General features: G+C 47.7%; 1 protein-coding gene across 8 annotated transcripts in view; it reads left to right on the forward strand.

Annotated features, from left to right (window-relative positions):
- LOC143997805 (uncharacterized) overlaps window positions 1-23,662 on the forward strand; it is a 149,747-nt gene that overhangs the window by 26,098 nt on the left and 99,987 nt on the right. For 6 of the 8 annotated variants that reach the window (XM_077493612.1, XM_077493617.1, XM_077493618.1 and 3 more), the window contains 7 exons: window positions 3,006-3,083; window positions 3,628-3,690; window positions 7,193-7,306; window positions 8,055-8,099; window positions 10,497-10,601; window positions 11,351-11,407; window positions 23,324-23,425. In XM_077493612.1, coding sequence (XP_077349738.1) covers window positions 3,006-3,083; window positions 3,628-3,690; window positions 7,193-7,306; window positions 8,055-8,099; window positions 10,497-10,601; window positions 11,351-11,407; window positions 23,324-23,425 — 564 coding nt within the window. The remainder of the gene's footprint in view (window positions 1-3,005; window positions 3,084-3,627; window positions 3,691-7,192; window positions 7,307-8,054; window positions 8,100-10,496; window positions 10,602-11,350; window positions 11,408-23,323; window positions 23,426-23,662) is intronic. The other 2 variants (XM_077493614.1, XM_077493619.1) reach the window with 2 other exon arrangements.

Genomic DNA, 23,662 nt, shown 5'->3' on the forward strand with positions numbered 1-23,662 from the left:
GCTCTCCTAACTTGTCACCATTAGTGATTGGCCGAACCCCCCCCCCCTCCGGTTTGTTTCCCACCAGAACTCCCAAACGGGAAAAAGTTCAGCCCGAGCCGCAAACTCTATTAAAGCCTATGGGACCTGAACATGAAAAATCAAAAGTCCCCATTTTGAAGGCTATATGTAAGTAATTGCCCATAAAAGGGGGATAGGTGCCCGGGTACTGCCCGGGGGGACATGTATCAATGCAAAACATGTTTTTAAAAGCAATTGTTTTTTCAGGAACAGTGATTTTAATAAATAATTCAGTAAAACAATGAAAATGAAAAAATCCTTTATCTATAGTGCCTGGGAGGTCCCCTTAGTCTGCCTGTAAAGTGGAACATCTCTACCATGTATAGAACCTGCTGCAGCAAAACTGACATTTCTAAAGAAAAATCTAATTTTAATTGACTCGTGGGTTGCAAGCCAATACAAAAAAAATAAAATCAGTGTGGGGGTCCCCCTTCCCAGTCCATGCCAGGCCCTTTTGGTCTGGTATGGATTTTAAGGGGAACCCCATGCCAACATTAAAAAAAATGGTGTGGGGTACCCCTAAAATCCCTACCAGACCCTTATCTGAGGATGCAGGTCAGGAAAGGGAGGGGACGAGCGAGCGTCCCTCCCCCATTCCTGAACCATACTAAGGCTACTTTCAAACTGAAGCACTGCTAAAACAGCGTTAAAGCACCGGTCGTTTTTGTGGCGACATTTTAGCAGTGCTTTTTGGGTGCTAGCGGCCCGTTTTTTTAGGTCTTGTGACAACTGGACCTTAAAAAAAATGAACAAAGACCCATTTTGCCGCGCTTTAAAAAGGCTTTTAATGCGCTTCTTGAAGTGCTGCCCATTCATTTCAATGGACAGGGGCGTTTTGGGAGTGGTATAAATAGCCCCAAAGATGCTGCTTGCAGGTCTTTTCCTACCGTCCCGCATGCACAGCGCCCCAGTGTGAAAGCACACATTGAAGTGAATGGGGAGGCAGTTTTCAGACGCTTTACAGGCTCTATTTCTAGCACTAAAACGCTTGAAAAACACCTTCCGTGTGAAAGGGGTCTTAGCCCTTGTACACACGGTCGGAGATTCCAACGGAATGTGTCCGATCGGACCGTTTTGTCGGATATTCCGACTGTGTGTGGTCTCCATCGGACTGTTTCTGTCGGAGTATCCGACGGACCAAGTTTTCCAACTTGTTGGTAAAATTTTCAGACAAAATACTCCGATCATGTGTAGAGAATTCCGATCGGACAAAGTGCCACGCATGCTCAGATCAAATTCCTACACCAAAGCTATTGGCTACTAGCCTGAACGTTGTCCCGTCGTAACGAATTAACGTAATCACGTCGGATTTTCCGACAACTTTGTCCGACCGTGTGTATGCAACCGTTTCGGACAAAATCCGACGGATTTGGTTGTCGGAATCTCCGACAGTGTGTACAAGGGCTTAGACTGGAGCAGACAGAATCTGGAGCCGCTCTGCATAGTAACCATTCAGTCTCTAACTTCAGCTTGTTCAGTTTAGCTTTACAAATGAAAGCCAGAAGTTGATTGGTTGTTCCAGATTTTGGTTGCTCCACTCTTAAGCCGCGTACACACGGGCGGACTGTCTGGCCTACTTAGTCCGCCGAAACACATTTCAGCGGACAGTCCGCTCGTGTGTGAGCTTCAGCAGACTTTTTCAGCGTGCAGTCCGGCGGACTAAGTATTTCGGAATTTCCGTAATACTGTCCGTCGGACTCGCATTTCGGCGGACAATCCGCCCGTGTGTCTGCCAGTCCGCCGTACTTTTGAAATGAGCGGACTTTTCCCGCCCGGAGAAAAGTCCGCTCATTTCGAGCGGGTATCCAGATAGGCGGGGCCCGCGAAGGAGAAGTCGCTGGCCCCGCCGCCTGGTATGGACTTAAAGGGGAACCCCAACGCAGAAAAAAATCGGCGTGGGGGTCCCCCCCCAAGTCCACAACAGACCCTTGTCCGAGCACGCTACACGGCCGGCCAGGAAAGTGGGGTGAGCGAGCGCCCCCCCCCTCCTGAGCCGTACCAGGCTGCGTGCCCTCAACATGGGGGGGTGCCTTGTCCCCATGTTGATGAGGACAAGGGCCTCTTCCCGACAACCCTGGCCGTTGGTTGTCGGGGTCTGCGGGCGGGGGGCTTATCGGAATCCGGGAGCCCCATTTAATAAGGGGGCCCCCGGATACCGGCCCCCCACCCTATGTGAATGAGTATGGGGTACAATGTACCCCTACCCATTCACCTGTAAAATAAAAGTACAAAAAAAAACACAACACACGAGATAAAATACTTTATTGCACAGCTCCGGGGGTCTTCCGTCTTCGGGGGTCTTCTCGCCGGACTCCTCCGCTATCTTCTTGTAGCTCTTTTGCTAGCGGAGGAGTCCGGCTTTCTTCCTCGCCGCCGGCCTCTTCTCCCGACTTCGGGGGTCTTGTCCCCCTCTTCGGTTCTTCTGCCAGGCCACCGCCTGTAAAAGAGCTATAAGAAGGCGCGGTGGCCCGGCAGAAGAAGAAAGCCGGACTCCTCCGCTAGCAAAAGAGCTACAAGAAGATAGCGGAGGAGTCCGGCGAGAAGACCCCCGAAGACGGAAGACCCCCGGAGCCGTGCAATAAAGTATTTTATCTCGTGTGTTGTGTTTTTTTTTTGTACTTTTATTTTACAGGTGAATGGGTAGGGGTACATTGTACCCCATACTCATTCACATAGGGTGGGGGGCCGGTATCCGGGGGCCCCCTTATTAAAGGGGGCTCCCGGATTCCGATAAGCCCCCCGCCCGCAGACCCCGACAGGAACATCATTCTATATAAAATAATGATCAACTATATGTATCCCTGGAGGGGGGGAGGGGATGGAGGTCTTGCTCTGTAATAAAATGCAATTTTCCTTTAAAAGTGTTGATTCCCATTGTAGATGAAAAGCCGGTCCTGCCCGGTCCTTGTCATCACCGAATGATAAATCTGTGTTTTATTCTGTAGAAGTCGATGGATTCCGAAGATCTGACAGTCCCAGCAGAACTCCCGTGCTGTGGATGGCCAATAAGGGGCCCTTGCCAGGTACGGGAATGGAGGGGACACTTTGGGGTCTCTTTATAAAAGAATCTCCAGAACTATTCGTCCAGCACTACTCCATGTACATTCGTTGTGTACGAGGGATCCAGCGGGTGTGAGGATGGGGAAAATCGATCTAGAAGCAGCAGAAAGAGTGAGAACTCTGGAGCTCCGCCAACTTTTCTTCCATAAAGTATTTTGTGGACGGAGGAATTTGGTCCTTTCTTTTTTTTTTAATCAGCCGGTTGGCCGATCAAAAAATAACACGACCGATCTTTGGCCATCTTTATTGGATTACAATTAGATAGATGAGCCCCAGGATAATAATCCCATAGACTGGTGATGGTGATAATAATCATATGGAATTATCATCATCAATCCATCAACAGTTGGTTAATTCTCCCAGAACGAATGTACATGAAGTCTCTCAGGACGAATATCTGTACACATTTTCTATAAATAGACCCGTCATGTCTGTCGGGTCGTCTGCCGCCATCTTCTGACAGATCCGTCACTTTACTAATACCGATCATCTCTTACCTCTTCTCAGCTCTGTTCAGGAAAAGATCCAATTTTCCGACTTCCATCCAATGACATCACCACCATAGATGAGGTAATCGGGGGTTCTATGTGTTATTCCCGGGGGAACATCAGGATATTCTGCCCCTCCCCCTCACAGTGATATTTCATTGTCTAATAGAATGACCCCTTTATACATCCCTGCCTACTACTTCCTGTACAACACTGAGGGGGGTGTGACCCCTGGCATGAGATTTCCCTTCACTTCCTGTCCCATATTCTAGTATTATTTTCTATCTGATCCTTTTGTGTGCGGTCATTTACTGACTCTTGTGGGTGTGAGCCGCCTTCTCCTGGTGTTTAAAGCTGATAAGGTGACCCATCCATTGTTAAAATACAACCACACTAAGCGAGTGTGTCCCGTGTGTCCAGACGGCAGTGTTATGTGCAGCTCACCCCCCGTACAGAGCAGCAAGTTCTAAACATCGGAGAGCACTCAGACCACGGTGGATCACTCGCCCTCCAGCTTCTCCATTCAGTAAAACATCTTAGATTATTTTCAGCAAAGGCAAGGCGTTCTGTGATTGGAGTAGGGGAGATTGTGTTGTGCGTCCACCCCCTCCTCCAATCACAGGGTGCCTTGCATGAAGTTGGGGGTAAGTTGCAATTGCCATACAAATTGATTGTAAGGTTTCTTCCACTGGAGGTATTCGAAAAATGTTGGGAGAGTGAAGGATTAATTGTGAATGGAAGGGGGGGCTTTTTTTGGGGGGATATAAAGTTGCCCAGATGGCAGCACAGACATCGCTCCTGAGGAAGTCATATTCAAATTCAATGTGTTGAGTCGGGAGGGTTTGTGATGTGATGCGATGGGGTTGCAGGGAAGAAGTTTGCTCTGTCTATGGCCGGCCTTACTCTCCTAACTTGTCACCATTAGTGATTGACTTTTACGCAGCCTGGCCACATACAGAGGCCCAATATTGAAATAGCACCTTCAGGCGTTCTAGGGGCATAAATTACACATTTCATTTCTCAACCACCTATTACAGTTTTGAAGGCCCTGAAGCACCAGAACAATGGAAATGCCCACAAAGTGACCCCATTTTGGAAAGCTAACACCCCAACGTATAATCTATGAGGCATAATGAGTCGTTTGAATGGTTCATTTTTTTTCCAGAATTTTTGGGAAAATGTGGAAAAAAAATGAAAACGCTTTTTTTTACGCAAAGTTGTCCATTTATAAGATATTTCCAACACATAGCATGTACATAGCAAAAATGACACCCCAAAATACGTTCTACTACTCCTCCTGAGTATAACGATACCAAATGTGTGAGACTTTTACACAGCCTGACCACATACAGAGGCCCAATATTGAAATAGCACCATCAGGCGTTCTAGGAGCATAAATTACACATCTTATTTCTCAACCACCTATTACAGTTTTGAAGGCCCTGGAGCACCAGGACAATGGAAATGCCCACAAAGTGACCCTATGTGGCACTGACGACACGTGACAATGACAGATGGCACTGGAGGCAGATGGCACTGGAGGCAGATGGGGCTGACAGATGGGGCTGACAGATGGGGCTGGCAGATGGGGCTGGCAGATGGGGCTGGCAGATGTCGCTGGCAGATGGGGCTGGGGCTGGCACTGGGGCTGGCACTGGCAGATGGTGCTGGCTATTTGCTCTGGCTAATTGCTCTGGCAAATGGGGCTGGCAGATGGCACTGCGGCTTGGAGAATGCACTGGCAGGTGGCACTGGCACTGGCGGCACTGGGGCTGACGGCACTGGGGCTGACGGATGGCACTGGCAGGTGGCACTGGCAGGTGGCACTGGCGCTGGCAGGTGGCACTGGCACTGGCAGGTGGCACTGGCACGTGGCACTGGCACGTGGCACTGGCGGCACTGGGGCTGGCGGCACTGGGACTGGCGGCACTGGGGCTGACGGATGGCACTGGCGCTGGCAGGTGGCACTGGCAGGTGGCAGGTGGCACTAGCAAGTGGCACTGGCGGCACTGGTGGTGGCAGGTGTCACTGGCAGGTGTCACTGGCGGCACTGGCACTGGGGCTGACGGATGGCACTGGCGCTGGCAGGTGGCACTGGTGCTGGCAGGTGGCACTGGCAGGTGGCACTGGCGGCACTGGCGGCACTGGGGCTGACGGCACTGGGGCTGACAGATGGCACTGGCGCTGGCAGGTGGCACTGGTGCTGGCAGGTGGCACTGGCAGGTGGCACTGGGGCTGACGGCACTGGCGGCACTGGGGCTAACGGCACTGGGGCTGACGGGCGGCACTGGGGCTGACGGGCGGCACTGGGGCTGGCAGGTGGCGCTGGCAGGTGGCACTGGCGCTGGCGGCACTGGCGCTGGCGGCACTGAGGCTGACGGCACTGGGGCTGACGGCAGGCACTGGCGCTGGCAGGTGGCACTGGCGGCACTGGCACTACTGGCAGATGGCACTGGGCTGACAGATGGCACTGGGCTGACAGATGGCACTGGCACTGGGGCTGACACTGGCACTGGCACTGGCACTGGCACTGGGGCTGACACTGGCACTGGGGCTGACACTGGCACTGGGGCTGACACACAGATCGCTCTCCCTCCTCACACGCTGTCTCTGTGTGAGGAGGGAGAGACACTGCAATGGGAGATGATCTCATATGTTTACATATGAGATCATCTCCCATTGGCAGCTGCGATCGCGCTGTGAACGGCTGCTTTGATTGGCCGTTCACGGCGATCTGTATTTGCCTGTCTCCGGGAGACACGGCGAATACAATACTTCCGCGATGCGCGCCCCCGGCGGCGCGCATTGCGGAAGTAAACACCAGGCCGTCCAGGGACGGCCAGGCGAAGGAACCCGCCCGCTCTAAGGCCGTCATTCGGCTATAGGGCGGGTGGGAGGAGGTTAATAAATAATACAACAAAACAATGAAAATAAAAAAATCCTTTAGCTATAGTGCCCGGGGAGTCCCCTTAGTCTTCCTGTAAAGTGGAACATCTCTACCATGTATAGAACCTGCTGCAGCAAAACTGACATTTCTAAAGAAAAATAAAATTACATTTAAATTGACTCGTGGTTGCAAGCCAATACAACAAAAAAATGAAAAAAATCAAACAGTGTGGGGATCCCCCTTCCCAGTCCATGTCAGGCACTTTTGGTCTGGTATGGATTCTAAGGGGAACCCCATGCCAAAATAAAAAAAGGATGTGGGGCCCCCTAAAATCCATACCAGACCCTTATCTGAGGATGCAGATCAGGAAAGGGAGGGGAGCGTCCCTCCCCCCTCCTGAACCATAATAAGGCTACTTTCACACTGAAGCACTGCTAAAACAGCGTTAAAGCGCCGGTCGTTTTTGCAGCGACATGTGTGTGCGGTGATCACCGTACCACGCAGGTGATGGGAACATCATTCTATATAAAATAACGATCAACTACATGTATCCCTGGAGGGGGGGAGGGGATGGAGGTCTCGTTCAGTAATAAAATGCAATTTTTCTTTAAAAGTGTTGATTCCCATTGTAGATGAAAAGCCGTTCCTGCCCGGTCCTTGTCATCACCGAATGATAAATCTGTGTTTTATTCTGTAGAAGTCGGTGGATTCCGGAGATCTGACAGTCGCAGCAGGACCCAGAGCGATCCCCATAATGGAGACCACCACAGAACTCCCGTGCTGCGAATGGCTAATAAAGCCCACTTGCAAGGTACGGGAATGGAGGTGACACTTTGGGGTCTATTTATAAAAGAATCTCCAGAACTATTCGCCCAGCACTACTCCATGTACATTCGTTGTGTACGAGGGATCCAGCGGGTGTGAGGATGGGAAAATCGAATGTTCTTCAGGTGTTTTCTCTTTGGGACGAATGTTCTTATGATTATTAATAATATAAATCAGCGGGCGCCGCCTCTCACCTGCAGATGGAATGAGCGCTAACAGATTATGAAATGTATATAAAAGTATTATGCATGGAATAAAAGTACGGAGAATTCAGAGAAGAAACTGAAGGTGATTTTTCTGGAGAAGAAACACTTTGTGATGATCCAGAAGCAGCAGAAAGAGTGAGAACTCTGGAGCTCCGCCCACTTTTATTCCATAAAGTATTTTGTGGATGGAGGAATCTGTTCCTTTCTTTTTTTTAATCAACCGGTTGGCCGATCAAAAAAAACACGACCGATCTTTGGCCATCTTTATTGGATTACAATTAGATAGATGAGCCCCAGGATAATAATCCCATAGACTGGTGATGGTGATAATAATCATATGGAATTATCATCATCAATCCATCAACAGTTGGTTAATTCTCCCAGAACGAATGTACATGAAGTCTCTCAGGACGAATATCTGTACACATTTTCTATAAATAGACCCGTCATGTCTGTGGGGTCGTCTGCCGCCATCTTCTGACCGATCCATCACTTTACTAATACCGATCATCTCTTCCCTCTCCACAGGTCTGTCCAGGAGGGTTTCCAGGAATAATTTCAGCCGATGATCAGGTAATCGGCGGGGGGGGGGAGACATCAGGAAATTCTGCCCCTCCCCCTCAGAGTGATATTTCATTGTCTAGTAGACTGACCCCTTTATACATCCCTACCTACTACTTCCTGTACAACACTGAGGGGGGTGTGACCCCTGGCAGGAGATTTCCCTTCACTTCCTGTCCCATATTGTAGTATTATTTTCTATCTGATCCTTTTGTGTGCGGTCATTTACTGACTCTTGTGGGTGTGAGTCGTCTTCTCCTGGTGTTTAAAGCTGATAAGGTGACTCATCCATTGTTAAAATACAACCACACTAAGCGAGTGTGTCCCGTGTGTCCAGACGGCGGTGTTATGTGCAACTCACCCCCCGTACAGAGCAGAAAGTTCTAAACATCGGAGAGCACTCAGACCACGGTGGATCACTCGCCCTCCAGCTTCTCCATTCAGTAAAACCTCTTGGATTATTTTCAGCAAAGGCAAGGCGTTCTGTGATTGGAGTAGGGGAGATTGTGTTGTGCGTCCACCCCCTCCTCCAATCACAGGGTGCCTTGCATGAAGTTGGGGGTAAGTTGCAATTGCCATACAAATTGATTGGAAGGTTTCTTCCACTGGAGGTATTCGGTGATGTTGGGAGATTGAAGGATTAATCGTAAATGGAAGGGGGGAATTTTTTGTGGGGATATAAAGTTGCCCAGATGGCAGCACAGACATCGCTCGCGAGGAAGTCAAATTCAAATTCAATGTGTTGAGTCGGGAGGGTTTGTGATGTGATGCGATGGGGTTGCAGGGAAGAAGTTTGCTCTGTCTATGGCCGGCCTTACTCTCCTAACTTGTCATCATTAGTGATTGGCCGAACCCCCCCCCCCCCCTCCCCAGTTCGGTTCTCACCAGAACTCCCAAACGGGAAAAAGTTCAGCCCAAGCAGCAAACCCTATTAAAGCCTATGGGACCTGAACATGAAAAATCAAAAGTACCCATTTTGAAGGCTATATGTAAGTAATTGCCCATAAAAGGGGGATAGGTGCCCGGGTACTGCCCCGCGGGACATGTTTCAATGCAAACATTTTTTTAAAAAACAATTGTTTTTTCAGGAGCAGTGATTTTAATAAATAATACAACAAAACAATGAAAATGAAAAAATCCTTTATCTATAGTGCCTGGGGAGTCCCCTTAGTCTGCCTGTAAAGTGGTGCATCTCTACCATGTATAGAACCTGCTGCAGCAAAACTGACATTTCTAAAGAAAAATAAAATTACATTTAAATTGACTCGTGGTTGCAAGCCAATACAACAAAAAAATGAAAAAAATCAGTGTGGGGGTCCCCCTTCCCAGTCCATGTCAGGCCCTTTTGGTCTGGTATGGATTCTAAGGGGAACCCCATGCCAAAATAAAAAAAAAGGATGTGGGGGCCCCCTTAAAATCCCTACCAGACCCTTATCCGAGGATGCAGGTCAGGAAAGGGAGGAGACGAGCAAGCGCCCCTCCCCCACCCTGAACCATACTAAGGCTACTTTCACACTGAAGCACTGCTAAAACAGCGTTAAAGCGCCGGTCATTTTTGTGGCGACATTTTAGCAGTGCTTTTTGGGTGCTAGCGGCCCGTTTTTTTAGGTCTTGTGACAACGGGACCTTAAAAAAAAAAACGAACAAAGACCCATTTTGCCGCGCTTTAAAAAAAGGCTTTTAATGCGCTTCTTGAAGTGCTGCCCATTCATTTCAATGGACAGGGGCGTTTTGGGAGTGCTATAAATAGCCCCAAAAATGCTGCTTGCAGGACTTTTCCTACCGTCCCGCATGCACACCTCCCCAGTGTGAAAGCACACATTGAAGTGAATGGGGAGGCAGTTTTCAGACGCTTTACAGGCTCTATTTCTAGCACTAAAACGCTTGAAAAACACCTTCCGTGTGAAAGGGGTCTTAGACTGGAGCAGACAGAATCTGGAGCCGCTCTGCATAGTAACCAATCAGCCTCTAACTTCAACTTGTTCAGTTTAGCTTTAAAGATGAAAGCCAGAAGTTGATTGGTTGTACCAGATTTTGGCTGCTCCACTCTTAGTAGATTTCCCCCAATGTGTCCATTGCGCCCCCTGGAGGCGGGTTCATGGGCCATACTGGAGGTGGGGTCTTGGCATACCGGTCATTACTTCTTATGACCCAGAGCCCTCCCGTCCTGTCTTCAGACCCGCCCATGTGTGTGTGGTGATCACCGTGCCATGCAGATGATGGGAACATCATTCTATATAAAATAATGATTGGCTATATGTATCCCTGGAGGGGGGGAGGGGATGGAGGTCTCGCTCTGTAATAAAATGCAATTTTCCTTTAAAAGTGTTGATTCCCATTGTAGATGAAAAGCCGGTCCTGCCCGGTCCTTGTCATCACCGAATGATAAATCTGTGTTTTATTCTGTAGAAGAAGTCGATGGATTCCGGTAATCTGACAGTCCCAGCAGAACCCAGCGAAGGGAACGTGGAGCAACTCCTGTGCTGCGGATGGCCAATAAAGCCCCCTTGCAAGGTACGGGAAAGGAGGGGACACTTTGGGGTCTATTTATAAAAGAATCTCCAGAACTATTCGCCCAGCACTACTCCATGTACATTCGTTGTGTACGAGGGATCCAGCGGGTGTGAGGATGGGGAAAATCGAATGTTCTTCAGGTGTTTTCTCTTTGGGACGAATGTTCTTATGATTATTAATAATATAAATCAGCGAGCGCCGCCTCTCCCCTGCAGATGGAATGAGCGCTAATAGATTATGAAATGTATATAAAAGTATTATGCATGGAATAAAAGTACGGAGAATTCAGAGAAGAAACTGAAGGTGATTTTTCTGGAGAAGAAACACTTTGTGATGATCCAGAAGCAGCAGAAAGAGTGAGAACTCTGGAGCTCCGCCCACTTTTCTTCCATAAAGTATTTTGTGGACGGAGAAATCTGTTCCTTTCTTTTTTTTAATCAACCGGTTGGCCGATCAAAAAAAACACGACCGATCTTTGGCCATCTTTATTGGATTACAATTAGATAGATGAGCCCCAGGATAATAATCCCATAGACTGGTGATGGTGATAATAATCATATGGAATTATCATCATCAATCCATCAACAGTTGGTTAATTCTCCCAGAACGAATGTACATGAAGTCTCTCAGGACGAATATCTGTACACATTTTCTATAAATAGACCCGTCATGTCTGTGGGGTCGTCTGCCGCCATCTTCTGACAGATCCGTCACTTTACTAATACTGATCATCTCTTCCCTCTTCTCAGCTCTGTTTAGGTCCATTTCCCAGGCTTCCATCCCATGACATCACCGCCGATGATGAGGTAATCGGGGGTTCTATGTGTTATTCCGGGGGGGGGGACATCAGGGAATTCTGCCCCTCCCCCTCAGAGTGATATTTCATTGTCTAGTAGACTGACCCCTTTATACACCCCTACCTACTACTTCCTGTACAACACTGACTACAGGCACTCCAAACTGTTCAGTGACGACCAAATCGGACAGGTTTTATTTTATTTGAGGAAAGAAAAAAGGAATGGGGGATATCTGTAGTATTTAACTCTCTATAGATATATACATGCTCACATACAGTATAGGTACATAAGGGCGCACACACGTACAGACATTGAATAATAGTCCCCTCTAAAGAAAATATCTATATATATGAAATGTATAACTTTAAAATATTAATAGGGTTATCACTAGATCATATCACTATTAATACTTACAAAATCAGATCCCGCCTCCCCCATAAGAAGAAACCTAGAGTATAATAAATACAGGGTTAAAAAGTTATATATGGTAATGTGTGGCTATTAGGATATAAAATATTTATGTCTATATAATAGTCAAAAATTTCAATGCCCTCGTTAAAGCCACTGGGCAAGAGGGCATCAAGGTTATAAATCCAGAACGTTTCTCTAGCACAACGTTTCTTGAAATGTTCAGCGACAGAGAGGTAACTGGGTATGTGTTAAATGACCCACACTTGTAGGCCATTGGTGGAATGTTGGTGGGCCTCTGAAAACGTCTTGGGACACTATGTGGGTCAGTCTCTCCTTCAATAAGTCTCCTATGGTCACCAAGCCTTCTCCTAAGGGCTCGTATAGTTCGGCCTACATAAATTAGGCCGCATGGACAGGTGAGCCCTAGGGATGAGCTTCGTGTTCGAGTCGAACATCGGCTGTTCGTCCGTTCGGAGAAGTCCGAACATTTTGGTCCGTTCACGCCAAATTCGTGTGGCGCTCACGGCCCACAATGCACTGCGATGGCGCAGTGCATTGCTGGCTCATGATTGGCCAAGCATGCACTGTGACCCCGCATGCTTGGCCAATCGCAGCGCCAGCAGCGAGGAGAGCCATGATTGGCCACAGGCAGGCTGTGTAGTGCACGCCCCACACTATATAAGGCCGCCAGCGCGGCGGCCTTGTGTAGTGTGTTGGTGTTTGAAGCAGTGGGTGTTCTGTGTACCTTCAACACAGTACACACCGATCGTTTTCGGCCGATTTTCAATCTTGCTGTTGTGTAGTGGTTGTTGTCTGCGTGCCCTGACCGCAGTATACACCGCTATATTCACCTCACCTATATAGCTAGTGATCTATCATTTATAATAGAGCTTGCAGTCAGTAGTGTTAGGAGAAGTGCGTGCTGTCTGCGTGCTGTGTACCCAGTACACACCGCTATATCCACCTACATAGCTCTTCTCTATTTGAGCCCACTTGCCATCTGCAGGAGTTATTGGAAGTTGTGTGTGCCTCCAGCACAGCACAGTATACATCTGTATATACCCCTTTATCTCTGGTGTTCTATAATAAAGGCATCTGCAGGAGTTAGTGGGTGTTGTGTGCCTCTAGCACAATATACACTACCCAACTGCTTTTTTACCCAACTCCCTTCAGGCCATTACCATGTCTGGAAGGCCAGCAAGGAGAGGCAGACAGGCGCGAGCCGATAAAAGAGGGCAAGCAGGCTCTGTGTCTAGAGACAACAGTGCTGGTCGTGGACGCGGTGCATTGTCATCAGCACGTGGCCATGGGACATGCTTGTCCTTCTTTTTGGCAGCTGGACATGTTGAACCGCAACATGCTAACGACTTGGTAGAGTGGATGACCAAGCCCTCTTCATCCTCCTCATCCTTTCTCACCCAGGCTCAGGGTACTAGCAAAGCAGCTGCCAACGCATCGTCTTCCCTCCTCTCAATGTCATCATCAGTGACTCCTTCCCTAGACCCACCACGTCCTCCTGAGGAGTCTCCTGAACTCTTTGAGCACAGTGTTGGGTACATGCTCCAGGAGGATGCCCAGTGTTTTGTGGGCTCTGATGATGACACTCAGCTAGAGGAAGGCAGTAGCGTGAGCGCAGAGAGAGGGGATGCTCAAGAAGGACAGCAATCTGGCAGTCATGTTCCACAAGCTGCAGCATACTGCCAGGTTTGCTACAGCGATGAAGAGGGAGGGGATGATGAGGGCACTGACTCCACGTGGGTGCCTGGAAGGAGGGAGGAGGAGGAGGAGGAGGCACATGTCCAACGAGGATGCCCTCCGGGGGCCAGCTTAGGGGCAGCACACCGACTGAATCACACCGCAGAGCTCCGCCTGTGCAGAGCGCTGCCTCTGTGCGTTATTCTAAAAGTTCTTTGGTGTGGGCCTTTTTTGAGACGAGTGCATCAGATCGCACCGCTGCCATTTGCAACATATGTCTCAAGCGTATCTCACGTGGCCAAAACATCAGCCGCTTGGGCACCACATGCTTGACCAGACATATGTTGACCTGCCATGCAGCTCGTTGGCAAGCGTACCTTTAAAGACCCACACCAAAGAACAAAGCGGACCTCTCCTTGCTCCTCATCAGCTGGCATCTCCAACCCCTCTAGACCTTCAGTCCTCTCTGAAACCTGCTCTGAGAGGAATGAAGGTGTAGAATTAGGTGTGTCACAGCCAAGTGCTTCCGGGCACTCTGCTAGCAGTACACCCACGTCCGATTATAGCAGGCAAATGTCCCTGCCCCAGCTGCTGGACCGGCGGAAGAAGTTTACTCCCAGCCATCCACATGCCCAGCGGTTGAATGCTAGTTTGGCTAAATTGCTAGCACTTCAACTGCTGCCTTTTCAGTTGGTAGACTCGGCCCCCTTCCGTGAGTTTGTACAATGTGCGGTTCCTCAGTGGCAGGTCCCCAAACGCCACTTTTTCTCACAGAAGGCGATTCCGGCTCTCTACCGGCATGTGGAAGGCAATGTCCTTGCCTCGCTGGACAGGGCGGTCAGCGGTAAGGTGCATATTACCGCTGACTCATGGTCCAGCAGGCATGGACAGGGACGTTACCTGTCTTTCACGGACCATTGGGTCACTCTTCTGGCTGCTGGGAAGGATGCAGGACAAGGTGCAGTAGTGTTGGAGGTTGTTCCGCCACCACGCCTCCAAAATGCTACTATTGGTTGTGACACACCTCTCTCCTCCACCCCCTCCTCTTCTTCTTCCTCCATGGCCTCTTCCAGTGCTCTGTCCTCAGAACCAGCGGTGCTTCGTAGGCGTTCCAGGGGCTACGCAAGTACGCAGGCAAAACGATGCCATGCCGTGCTTGCACTGGTTTGTTTGGGGGACAGGAGCCACACTGGGGCGGATGTTTTGTCAGCTCTGCAGGGGCAGGCCGAGAGGTGGTTGACGCCACGCCAGCTTAAGCCAGGAATGGTGGTTTGTGACAATGGCACCAACCTCCTCTCCGCCCTCCGACAGGGACAACTGACCCATGTGCCCTGTGTAGCTCACATCCTTAACCTGGTGGTGCAGCGGTTCTTGGGCAGGTACCTGGGCTTACAGGATGTCCTGAAGCAGGCCAGGAAAGTCTGTGTGCATTTCCGCCGATCATTTAATGCCTGTGCACGGCTGGCTGAGCTCCAAAAGGAGTTGAACCTGCCCAAGAACCGCCTTATATGTGACATGCCCACCAGGTGGAACTCAACATTGGCCATGCTGCAGCGGCTGCACACGCAGCAGAGGGCCATCAATGAGTACCTGTGCGACTACGGCACCAGGACAGGGTCAGGGGAGCTCGGTTTTTTCTCACCATGCCAGTGGGGCATGATCAGGGATGCATGCACTGTCCTGTCACCATTTGAGGAGGCCACAAGGATGGTGAGCAGTGACAGTGCATGCATCAGGGGCGTAACTATAGGGGGTGCAGCAGTCGCGACCGCAACCGGGCCCTGTGATGCAGGGGGCCCATGCAGCCCCCTCTACATATGGCCGGCAGCAGCATAGGCAGCTAGGCGTACCAGTGCACCATGCACACGGGTGGCTGGAGGTGGAGGGTGACTAGCAGAGCTCCATGCTCGACTATCCCCCCCGAGTCCGGCCCACTCTGCACTGCATACTTCTCCCGGGTAAACAAACTTTAAGCACACAGATGCAGTGCAGCCCTATGAGAGCCAGCTCCCGGAGGACACTGCAGGCTTGTCTGCCAGCCCTCCTCCTCCCCCGTCATACACAGATGATGAAAGGTCTTTTTGGGAGATATGCTGATCGCCCGTCCAGAACACTGGATGGAGCCCAGGCCAACATGGATGAGTGTGCGGCCTACAGCTTGGTCATGGTGAGTGAGAGGACCCCATCCCCCACACACCATTACATACCCCTCCATCTCCCCCTGGGGACAGGAACCCCTTCTCCCCTGGGGACAGGGACCCCTTCTCACCTGGGGGCAGTAACTTCATCTGCCCTGGAGAAAAGGACCTCATCTCTTCTGGGGACGGGGACCCCATCCTGCCTAGGGACAGTCCCCCAATGGGGCACCTAAAAAAATTAAATAATAAAAAAAACTACTGATACCAGTGGTGGAACTACAGGGTTCACAAAGGTCATACCTGTGACCACTCCCTGGAGTTCCACCGCAGGGCTCGGAGGGAAGGGCCCTGGCTGGGGTTCAGGGGGGCCCTTCATGGTTTCTTGCATCGGGGCCCTGAAGGTTCTAGTTACGCCACTGGCATGCATCAGTGACACTGTACCTCTTGTCCACCTCTTGGAGCATACGCTGCATGGAATAATGGACAGGGCACTTGAGGCAGAACAGAGGCAGGAAGAGGAGGACTTCCTTGCCTCTCAAGGCCCCCTTTATCCAGACAGTGTTCCTGCTGTGCCACCCATCACACAGGAAGAGGATGAGGAGGAGGAAGAGGAGGAGGAGGATGATTGTGTCAGCATGGAGGTGGAGGCTGGCACTCAGCATCAGCAGCAGCAGCAGCAGTCTTGTAGGGATGATTGACAGTCCCAAGAAACACGTGGACTTGTACGTGGCTGGGAGGAGGTAGCTGCGGATCATGTTGTCCTTAGTGACCCAGAGGACTCCGGACCGAATGCCTCAGCTAACCTACGCTGCATGGCCTCCCTGATCCTGCAAAGCCTGCGGAAGGATCCTCGTATTCTTCGGATCAAGAAGAGGGACCATCACTGGCTGGCCACTCTCCTTGATCCACGGTACAAGGGTAAGGTTGCCGACCTTATCTTGCCATCGCAGAGGGAGCAGAGGATGAGACATCTCCGGGAGGCCTTGCAGAAAGGTCTGTGCAACGCGTTCCCAGAGACTGGGAGGTTACAAACTCCTGGTCCTGGACAACGTGTTGCTGAGGCATCGGTCAGAAGGAGCGGTGGAGAAGGTGGCCGTCTGACTGATGCTTTCAGACAATTTTTTAGTCCGCAGCCCCAAGGTATGATCGGTTCCAGCACCCATCGCCAGCGTCTGATTTACATGGTGCAGGAATACCTAGGGGCAAGGTCAGACTTGGACACCTTTCCCACCGAAAATCCTCTGGCTTACTGGGTCTTGAGGATGGATCACTGGCCAGAGCTTGCACAGTATGCAATTGAGCTACTGGACTGTCCTGCATCCAGCGTTCTTTTGGAACGCACCTTCAGTGCTGCTGGTGGCTTTGTTACCGATCACAGGGTGCGCCTGTCCACCGAATCAGTTGATCGACTGACCTTCATCAAGATGAATCAGTCTTGGATCACCCACAGCTACCAAGCACCTGAAGCTGATGTAACAGAATATTTTTTTTTTGAAATATCACATCCCTTCAAGACTGCCTATGCTGATGCTGAGTGACTGTCCTGTTATGTTGATTGTCTATCCTCTTCCTCCTCCGCTGATATGTTGGAAGAACATTTCTGGTTCTGGTTGATGCCATCAGCCCAATTTTTCTGCCCCTGTTTAACAGGGGCGTTTAATTACAATTTTTGATGCAATGCTTTGCAGCAGGGCTAATTCCTGCAATCAAACAAGAGTATATGGGAGAGGTTGCAGTGTGGTGGCACCAGCACCAGTGCCTAAGGCCCAATTTTTCTGCCCCTGTTTAACAGGGGCGTTTAATTACAATTTTTGATTCAATGCTTTGCAGCAGGGCTAATTCCTGCAATAAAACTAGAGTATATGGCAGAGGTTGCAGTGTGGTGGCACCAGCACCAGTGCCTAAGGCCCAATTTTTCTGCCCCTGTTTAACAGGGACATGTAATTACAATTCTTGATATAATCATTCACAGCAGGGCGCTCCAGCGCCCACCAAGAGTCACTTTGAGGGCTTACAGTGTTGTGGCAAAACCAACACCTTGTTCCGCCGTTTCTGCAGAGCATATAGGGAAGGCCCCTACTTTCAAACATCCAACTTACAAACATCTCCTACTTGCAAACGGAAGGAGACAACAGCAAGTGAGATGAAAAAAGATGGACGACAAAACAAATTATACAGGGGTGATAACCCTTCCCTATGTTTTCCAAAAAGCTTAAAAATAGTTTTTTTGACTGGAGCTACACTTTAAAAATGTACCAGTTGAAAATGACAAACAGATTCAACTTAACACAACAAACCTACACAGTCCCTGTCTTGTTTGCACCGCCTGTATACTGCTGTTCTGAGTATATAGGGTCTGGGGGCCACACGCATTTCCTTTTTTTAATATGGGTACGGGGTTCCCCTTAATATGCATACAAGACCCAAAGGGGCTGGTAATGGGCAGGGAGGGCTACCCATGCCATTTTTCTCAATGATTTTCAACCATATTGCAGGAACCAGATATAACATTAAAACCGCAAGCAGTTTTAAATGGTGTTATTTCCGTTTAATGTCATTTTGTGCAGGGACTGTTCTAAACACGGGAAACACGGGGCACTTCACAGGCATACTACAGACACCCCCCAGGCACCATATTTAAAGGAATATTTCACTTTTTTTCACTTTAATCAGCATTAAAATCAGTGTTCCCGCCAAAACAGCCATTTTTAAAAACATTTTAGGCATTGACCCATGTCCCCTGGGGCAGGAGCCAGGTATTTTGATTTAGATCTTTTTGAAATATTTGCTTCTTCAGGGGATGTGTGGATATTTCAAAAAGATCTAAATCAAAATACAAAATGACATAGTAACAAAATGTTGTCATAAACATAATGAATAAAGGTACATGTGCAAACTTGAGAGGGGGAAAAAAAAAGGGAGCTTTTTTGCATTCTGCACCCACCTTTAGCCACTACAAAGATGATATTATAGGGAATTTGTCCACCTCAACAGTCACCCATAGCCATGCTGGATCACAGGGGGCTAAAAAAACGGCCAAGAACTATTGAATAATAAAGAATTGAAATAGTTTTTTTTTTAAAACTGTGTAAGTATAAATAAATAAGTAAAATAAAAGCATCCTTTTATTTTACTTATTTATTTATACTTACCCAGTTTAAAAAAAAAACTATTTCAATTCTTATGTTTATGACAACATTTTGTTACCATGTCATTTTGTACTTTGATTTAGATCTTTTTGAAATATCCACACATCCCCTGAAGAAGCAAATATCTCTGCGAAACATGTTGGGATAATGTGTGTTTAATGAAAACAACCACTGTATTGTACTGTCCACCGTTTCTTTTTATATTTCATTAATGTAATTGTTAATGAACTTTAAATATTTGTAATACAATTCTGTAACCTGTTCAATAATGTCTATTATGATCTAGTTAACGCACGCACCATTAAAATCCCTATTTCCCTTCCTAGTTTTTGATTTATGCTTCAATTCTCAGGGATGTGGTGCCTTACTTATTGGGTGTTTGCGATGTTGAACCACTAAAATGTTCTACTTTCAATAAATAGGTTTTGCGTTTCGTGCTGAAGGATTTTTGACCCTATCTGAGAAATTTGCAGGTCTTGCAAAGAGTCTTACCACACTGGTACATTCCTACCAGTGGTATGAGTACTGGCTTGGTAGACTGAACTATACTAGGTCTGATTTTGCTAGGATCAATTCTATTTTTTTAGGTTCGGCGCTCTCCGATAGCTCACTCTAGGATGTTCAGGGATGACAGTTCTAAGGTTGGGATCTTGTAAGAAGATGTCCCAATGTTTGGCCAGTATATTTTCCATCTTTTTAAACGGAAAGTGGAGTGTAGTGATGAATCGGACTGAGTGATCTTCAGGGTCTTTGTAGGAGGTTTGCCTTTGAGGTAGTAGTTGTATGCTTGATCTACAAGGTGCTCAGGATATTGTTTATCACTAAACTTTTTCTTTAATGGGGTACTCTGATCAATGTAGTCACTATCTCTTGTGTAATTCTGTCAAAAACATCAGAATTGTCCCTTAGGGATGTTGGCAATCCATTTCGGGTAATGGCAACTGTTGTGATGTAAGTACGAGTTTCTGGCAGTCAGTTTGATATCGTTTTTTGCAAGAATAGCAGTGGAATCCTCATCATGACCTAGTTCTAAATCTAGAAAGGCCAGGGTATTTTTATCAGTTACTGAAGTAAAAGACAGACCATACTGGTTGTCAGCAATTTAGAAAAGGATTGATAGAATCAGGTGTACTGTCCCAAATGACAATTATGTCATCTATATATCGCCCAAAGATAACAATATCAGCTGAAAAAGGATTATTTCGGAGGATATGATGATTCTTCCACAAACCTATTGCTAGGTTTGCGTATGAGGGGGCAAAATTAGCACCCATTGCCGTGCCCTGTAAATAAAAATCTCCATCGAAATTGAAATAGTTGTGTGTAAGACAGAAATGTGTAGCTTCTATAATAAAAGCGGCCTGTCGGGAATTGATCAATGGGCCTTGGGCTAAAAAGTGCTCCAAGACCATTAGACAAAAGGCGTGGGGGATGTATGTATACAAAGAGCTCACATCAAGTGAGAGCCATACGTAAGTCGGCTCCCACCTGTATGAAGACAGTAATTCCAAAAGATGTGTCCCATCCCTAATATAGGACTGCAGCTGATGCACTATGGGCTGTAAAAATTGGTCAATGTAAAGACTTAGCCCTGTGGTCACGCTATCCATTGAGGCCACAATGGGTCTGCCTGGGGGGGGGGGGGGGGGGTTATACGTTTTTGTGAACCTTAGGGAGGTGGTAAAAATATGGCACCTGATAGAAATCTTAACGTAAAAAAGATTTTTCCATTTTATTCATAATACCATCCTGTAATGCTGAAGTTACTAGAGAATCGACTTCTTCTTTAGAATAGAAATCGAGAGTAAGGTCTCTAGCAATTTTAATATACGTAGTGCCATCAGAAAGCAATCTCTTTGCTTCACACATGTAGTTGTCTTTGTTTTGTAGCAATATCCCTCCCCCCTTGTCTGCCAATTTATTGACTATGTCTTTTGTCCCCATCAAGAATTGCAGTGACTTTATTTCAGGTGGGGAGAGATTATTGGTTTTAGAGAGACTGGCACAGTTTGAGAAAATCTGCAAATACTTAATGAATAAAATAAAGAGTCCTACGCAAATCGTGCCACTGAAAAAATGGATGATAAATATAAATTATATGAAAAACAAGAGTCAATAAAAAATCATATAAATAGACACACCGATGAGTGAAGGTGTATGGTGAAAAACAAGGGGATCCATGAAGAAGTCACGTGGTATGACGTAACGCGTAGGGAGTGGCCGTAGGACAAACCGGAAGTAGCGTAAGACTGGCGGTACACGCCAGATCTCTATCTGTTTGAATTTCTTTTTTAAATGTGAGAGTCTATTGCTTTCTCTTAATAAACTTGTTTAGTTATTGAAACCACTACACGATTGGAGTCCCCTCTCTCTCCCTTCTCTCCTCCCCTCTGTGTTCTTTTTAAGTTTTATACCACGGAAATACAAGTCTACAGCTGCAGTATTACATACAAGAGGTGGAAATGGCCCTCTAGTGGCAGAAGTGTATACTACATGCTTAATCTACAATTCCTTGGTTATTGTACACAGAGAAGTAAATGAGAAGTTTTTTGGGGTTATCTTCATTTTGCCTGATTATTCCATCTTGAGGTGAGAGTTCTGAGAGCCTGGATTTATATATTTTGGAACATTGGGTCCCGTTCTTTCTCTTGTTTTTCACCATATATCTTCACTCATCGGTGTGTCTATTTATATGATTTTTTATTGACTCTTGTTTTTCATATAATTTATATTTCTCATCCATTTTTTCAGTGGCACGATTTGCGCAGGACTCTTTATTTTATTCATTTGATGCGATAGTTTGTGTTTACTATTTTTGTCCCGCTGCATTTTTGTATTATTTAGCAGCACTTGCACTTTCTTCACCCCACTGGTTGTTTTATTATATATTGATACATTTTCTATTTTTTATGTACTTAGATTTATTTCACGTTTAGCACTTAGTGGCACGAGGGTCCATTTTTCACATTCAAAATCTGCAAATACTACTCTGTAAAAGTAAAAACTCTCCAGGTAGGGGCCCTTGGCATGGGATGGGTAGAAAATAGACTTGGGCCCAAAGGATGTGTGTACTATAGGAGGTGAAGTAGCGGAATGTTGTGTAAAGAGACTCAATGGGTCTTTGTCAAATATTGAAGTATCCAATGTATTTATAGAATTTATATAGTGTCCAAAAGGAGCCGATCGTTGACCGTGAGAGATGGGGATGTAGGGAGTAGGGCAGTGGGCAACAGGTTCTTCTTATCTTTGAGGTAGTAATATCTTTTCAGTGTGAGGTTGTGTATGAATTTGTTGAGGGTTGGGTTGGGTTTATTTACATCAGGGTCCCCATCAAAGTCCCTCTTACACCAGGGTCTCCCTCAGAGTACCCCCTTACACCAGGGTCTCCCTCAGAGTCCCCCCTTACATCAGGGCCCCCATAAAAGTCCCCCCTTACATCAGAGTCCTTCCTTTACATCAGGGTCCCCATCAGAGTCCCACCTTACATTAGGCTCCTGATTAGAGTCCCCCCTGGAGCAGACAGAATCTGGAGCCACTCTGCATAGTGTTGTGGAAATTTTTATTAATGTATATTATCAGATGTCCCCCGGTGTCAGTTTTGCTGTAATACGCTCATGTGAGGGTATTCGCACATACAGACGTTGGTGGAAGACCATTGGCTGCGGAAACCTTCCCGTGGACGCGGCAGATCTGTTCACTCTTTCAGGGATGTTCGCATTATGCCTCACCAAGAGCCTGGCTACCACATGGTGATCGCATTAACGCTCCTAGCAAGCAGATCTGCATACATGGGAACCATAGCATAACCATACAAAATTATGGCCCACTAACCCTTTGGTAGAGCACGGCTCGCGTCAGTGGTAACGGTGGGAATGTGTACACGATCGTGTTCAGAGCCATGTAAGTAGTGTTCGAATTTTGAGACACTTTGTGTCTCAACAGGAAGCTGGCCGCATGGCTCTGCACGTGACCGTCTGCACACGTCACTACTGCAAGTCTATTTGAATATATACATGTGTGTGATTGGTTCTTTAGAAAGAATACAAGTGTCTGATTGGCTGATTCTGAAGCCACCACCTTCCTTTTGTTATTTATGTTTACAGTATAAATGAAAGCAGTAGAGCATTCTATGGAGGATCCTGCTAAGTTCAATGAGATACCAGCGTCTGTCTGTGTTACTTGGAGATATACAATGTGTCCATTGCGCCCCCTGGAGGCGGGTACATGGGCCATACTGGAGGCGGGGTCTTGGTATACCAGTCATTACTTCCTATGACCTCGAGCCCTCCCGTCCTGTCATCAGACCCGCCCATGTGTGTGCGGTGATCTCTGTGCCACGCAGGTGACAGGAACATCATTCTATATAAAATAACGATTGACTATATGTATCAGTGGGGGGGAGGGGATGGAGGTTTTGCTCTGTAATAAAATGCAGTTTTACTTTGAAATGTTGATTCCCAATTGTAGAAGAAAAGCCGGTCCTGCCCGCTCCTTGTCATCACCGAATGATAAATCTGTGTTTTATTCTGTAGAAGTCGATGGATTCCGGAGATCTGACAGTCCCAGCAGAACCCAGCGAGAGGAACGGGGAGCAACTCCCGTGCTGCGGATGGCCATTAAAGCCCCCTTGCAAGGTACGGGAATGGAGGGGACACTTTGGGGTCTATTTATAAAAGAATCTCCAGAACTATTCGCCCAGCACTACTCCATGTACATTCGTTGTGTACGAGGGATCCAGCGGGTGTGAGGATGGGGAAAATCGAATGTTCTTCAGGTGTTTTCTCTTTGGGACGAATGTTATTATGATTATTAATAATATAAGTCAGCGGGCGCCGCCTCTCACCTGCAGATGGAATGAGCGCTAATAGATT

The sequence above is a fragment of the Lithobates pipiens genome, unplaced genomic scaffold (assembly GCF_037356315.1).
Source record: "Lithobates pipiens isolate NorthernLeopardFrog02 unplaced genomic scaffold, aLitPip1_a1.2 Scaffold_19, whole genome shotgun sequence".
In the NCBI taxonomy this organism is placed as follows: Eukaryota; Metazoa; Chordata; class Amphibia; order Anura; family Ranidae; genus Lithobates; species Lithobates pipiens.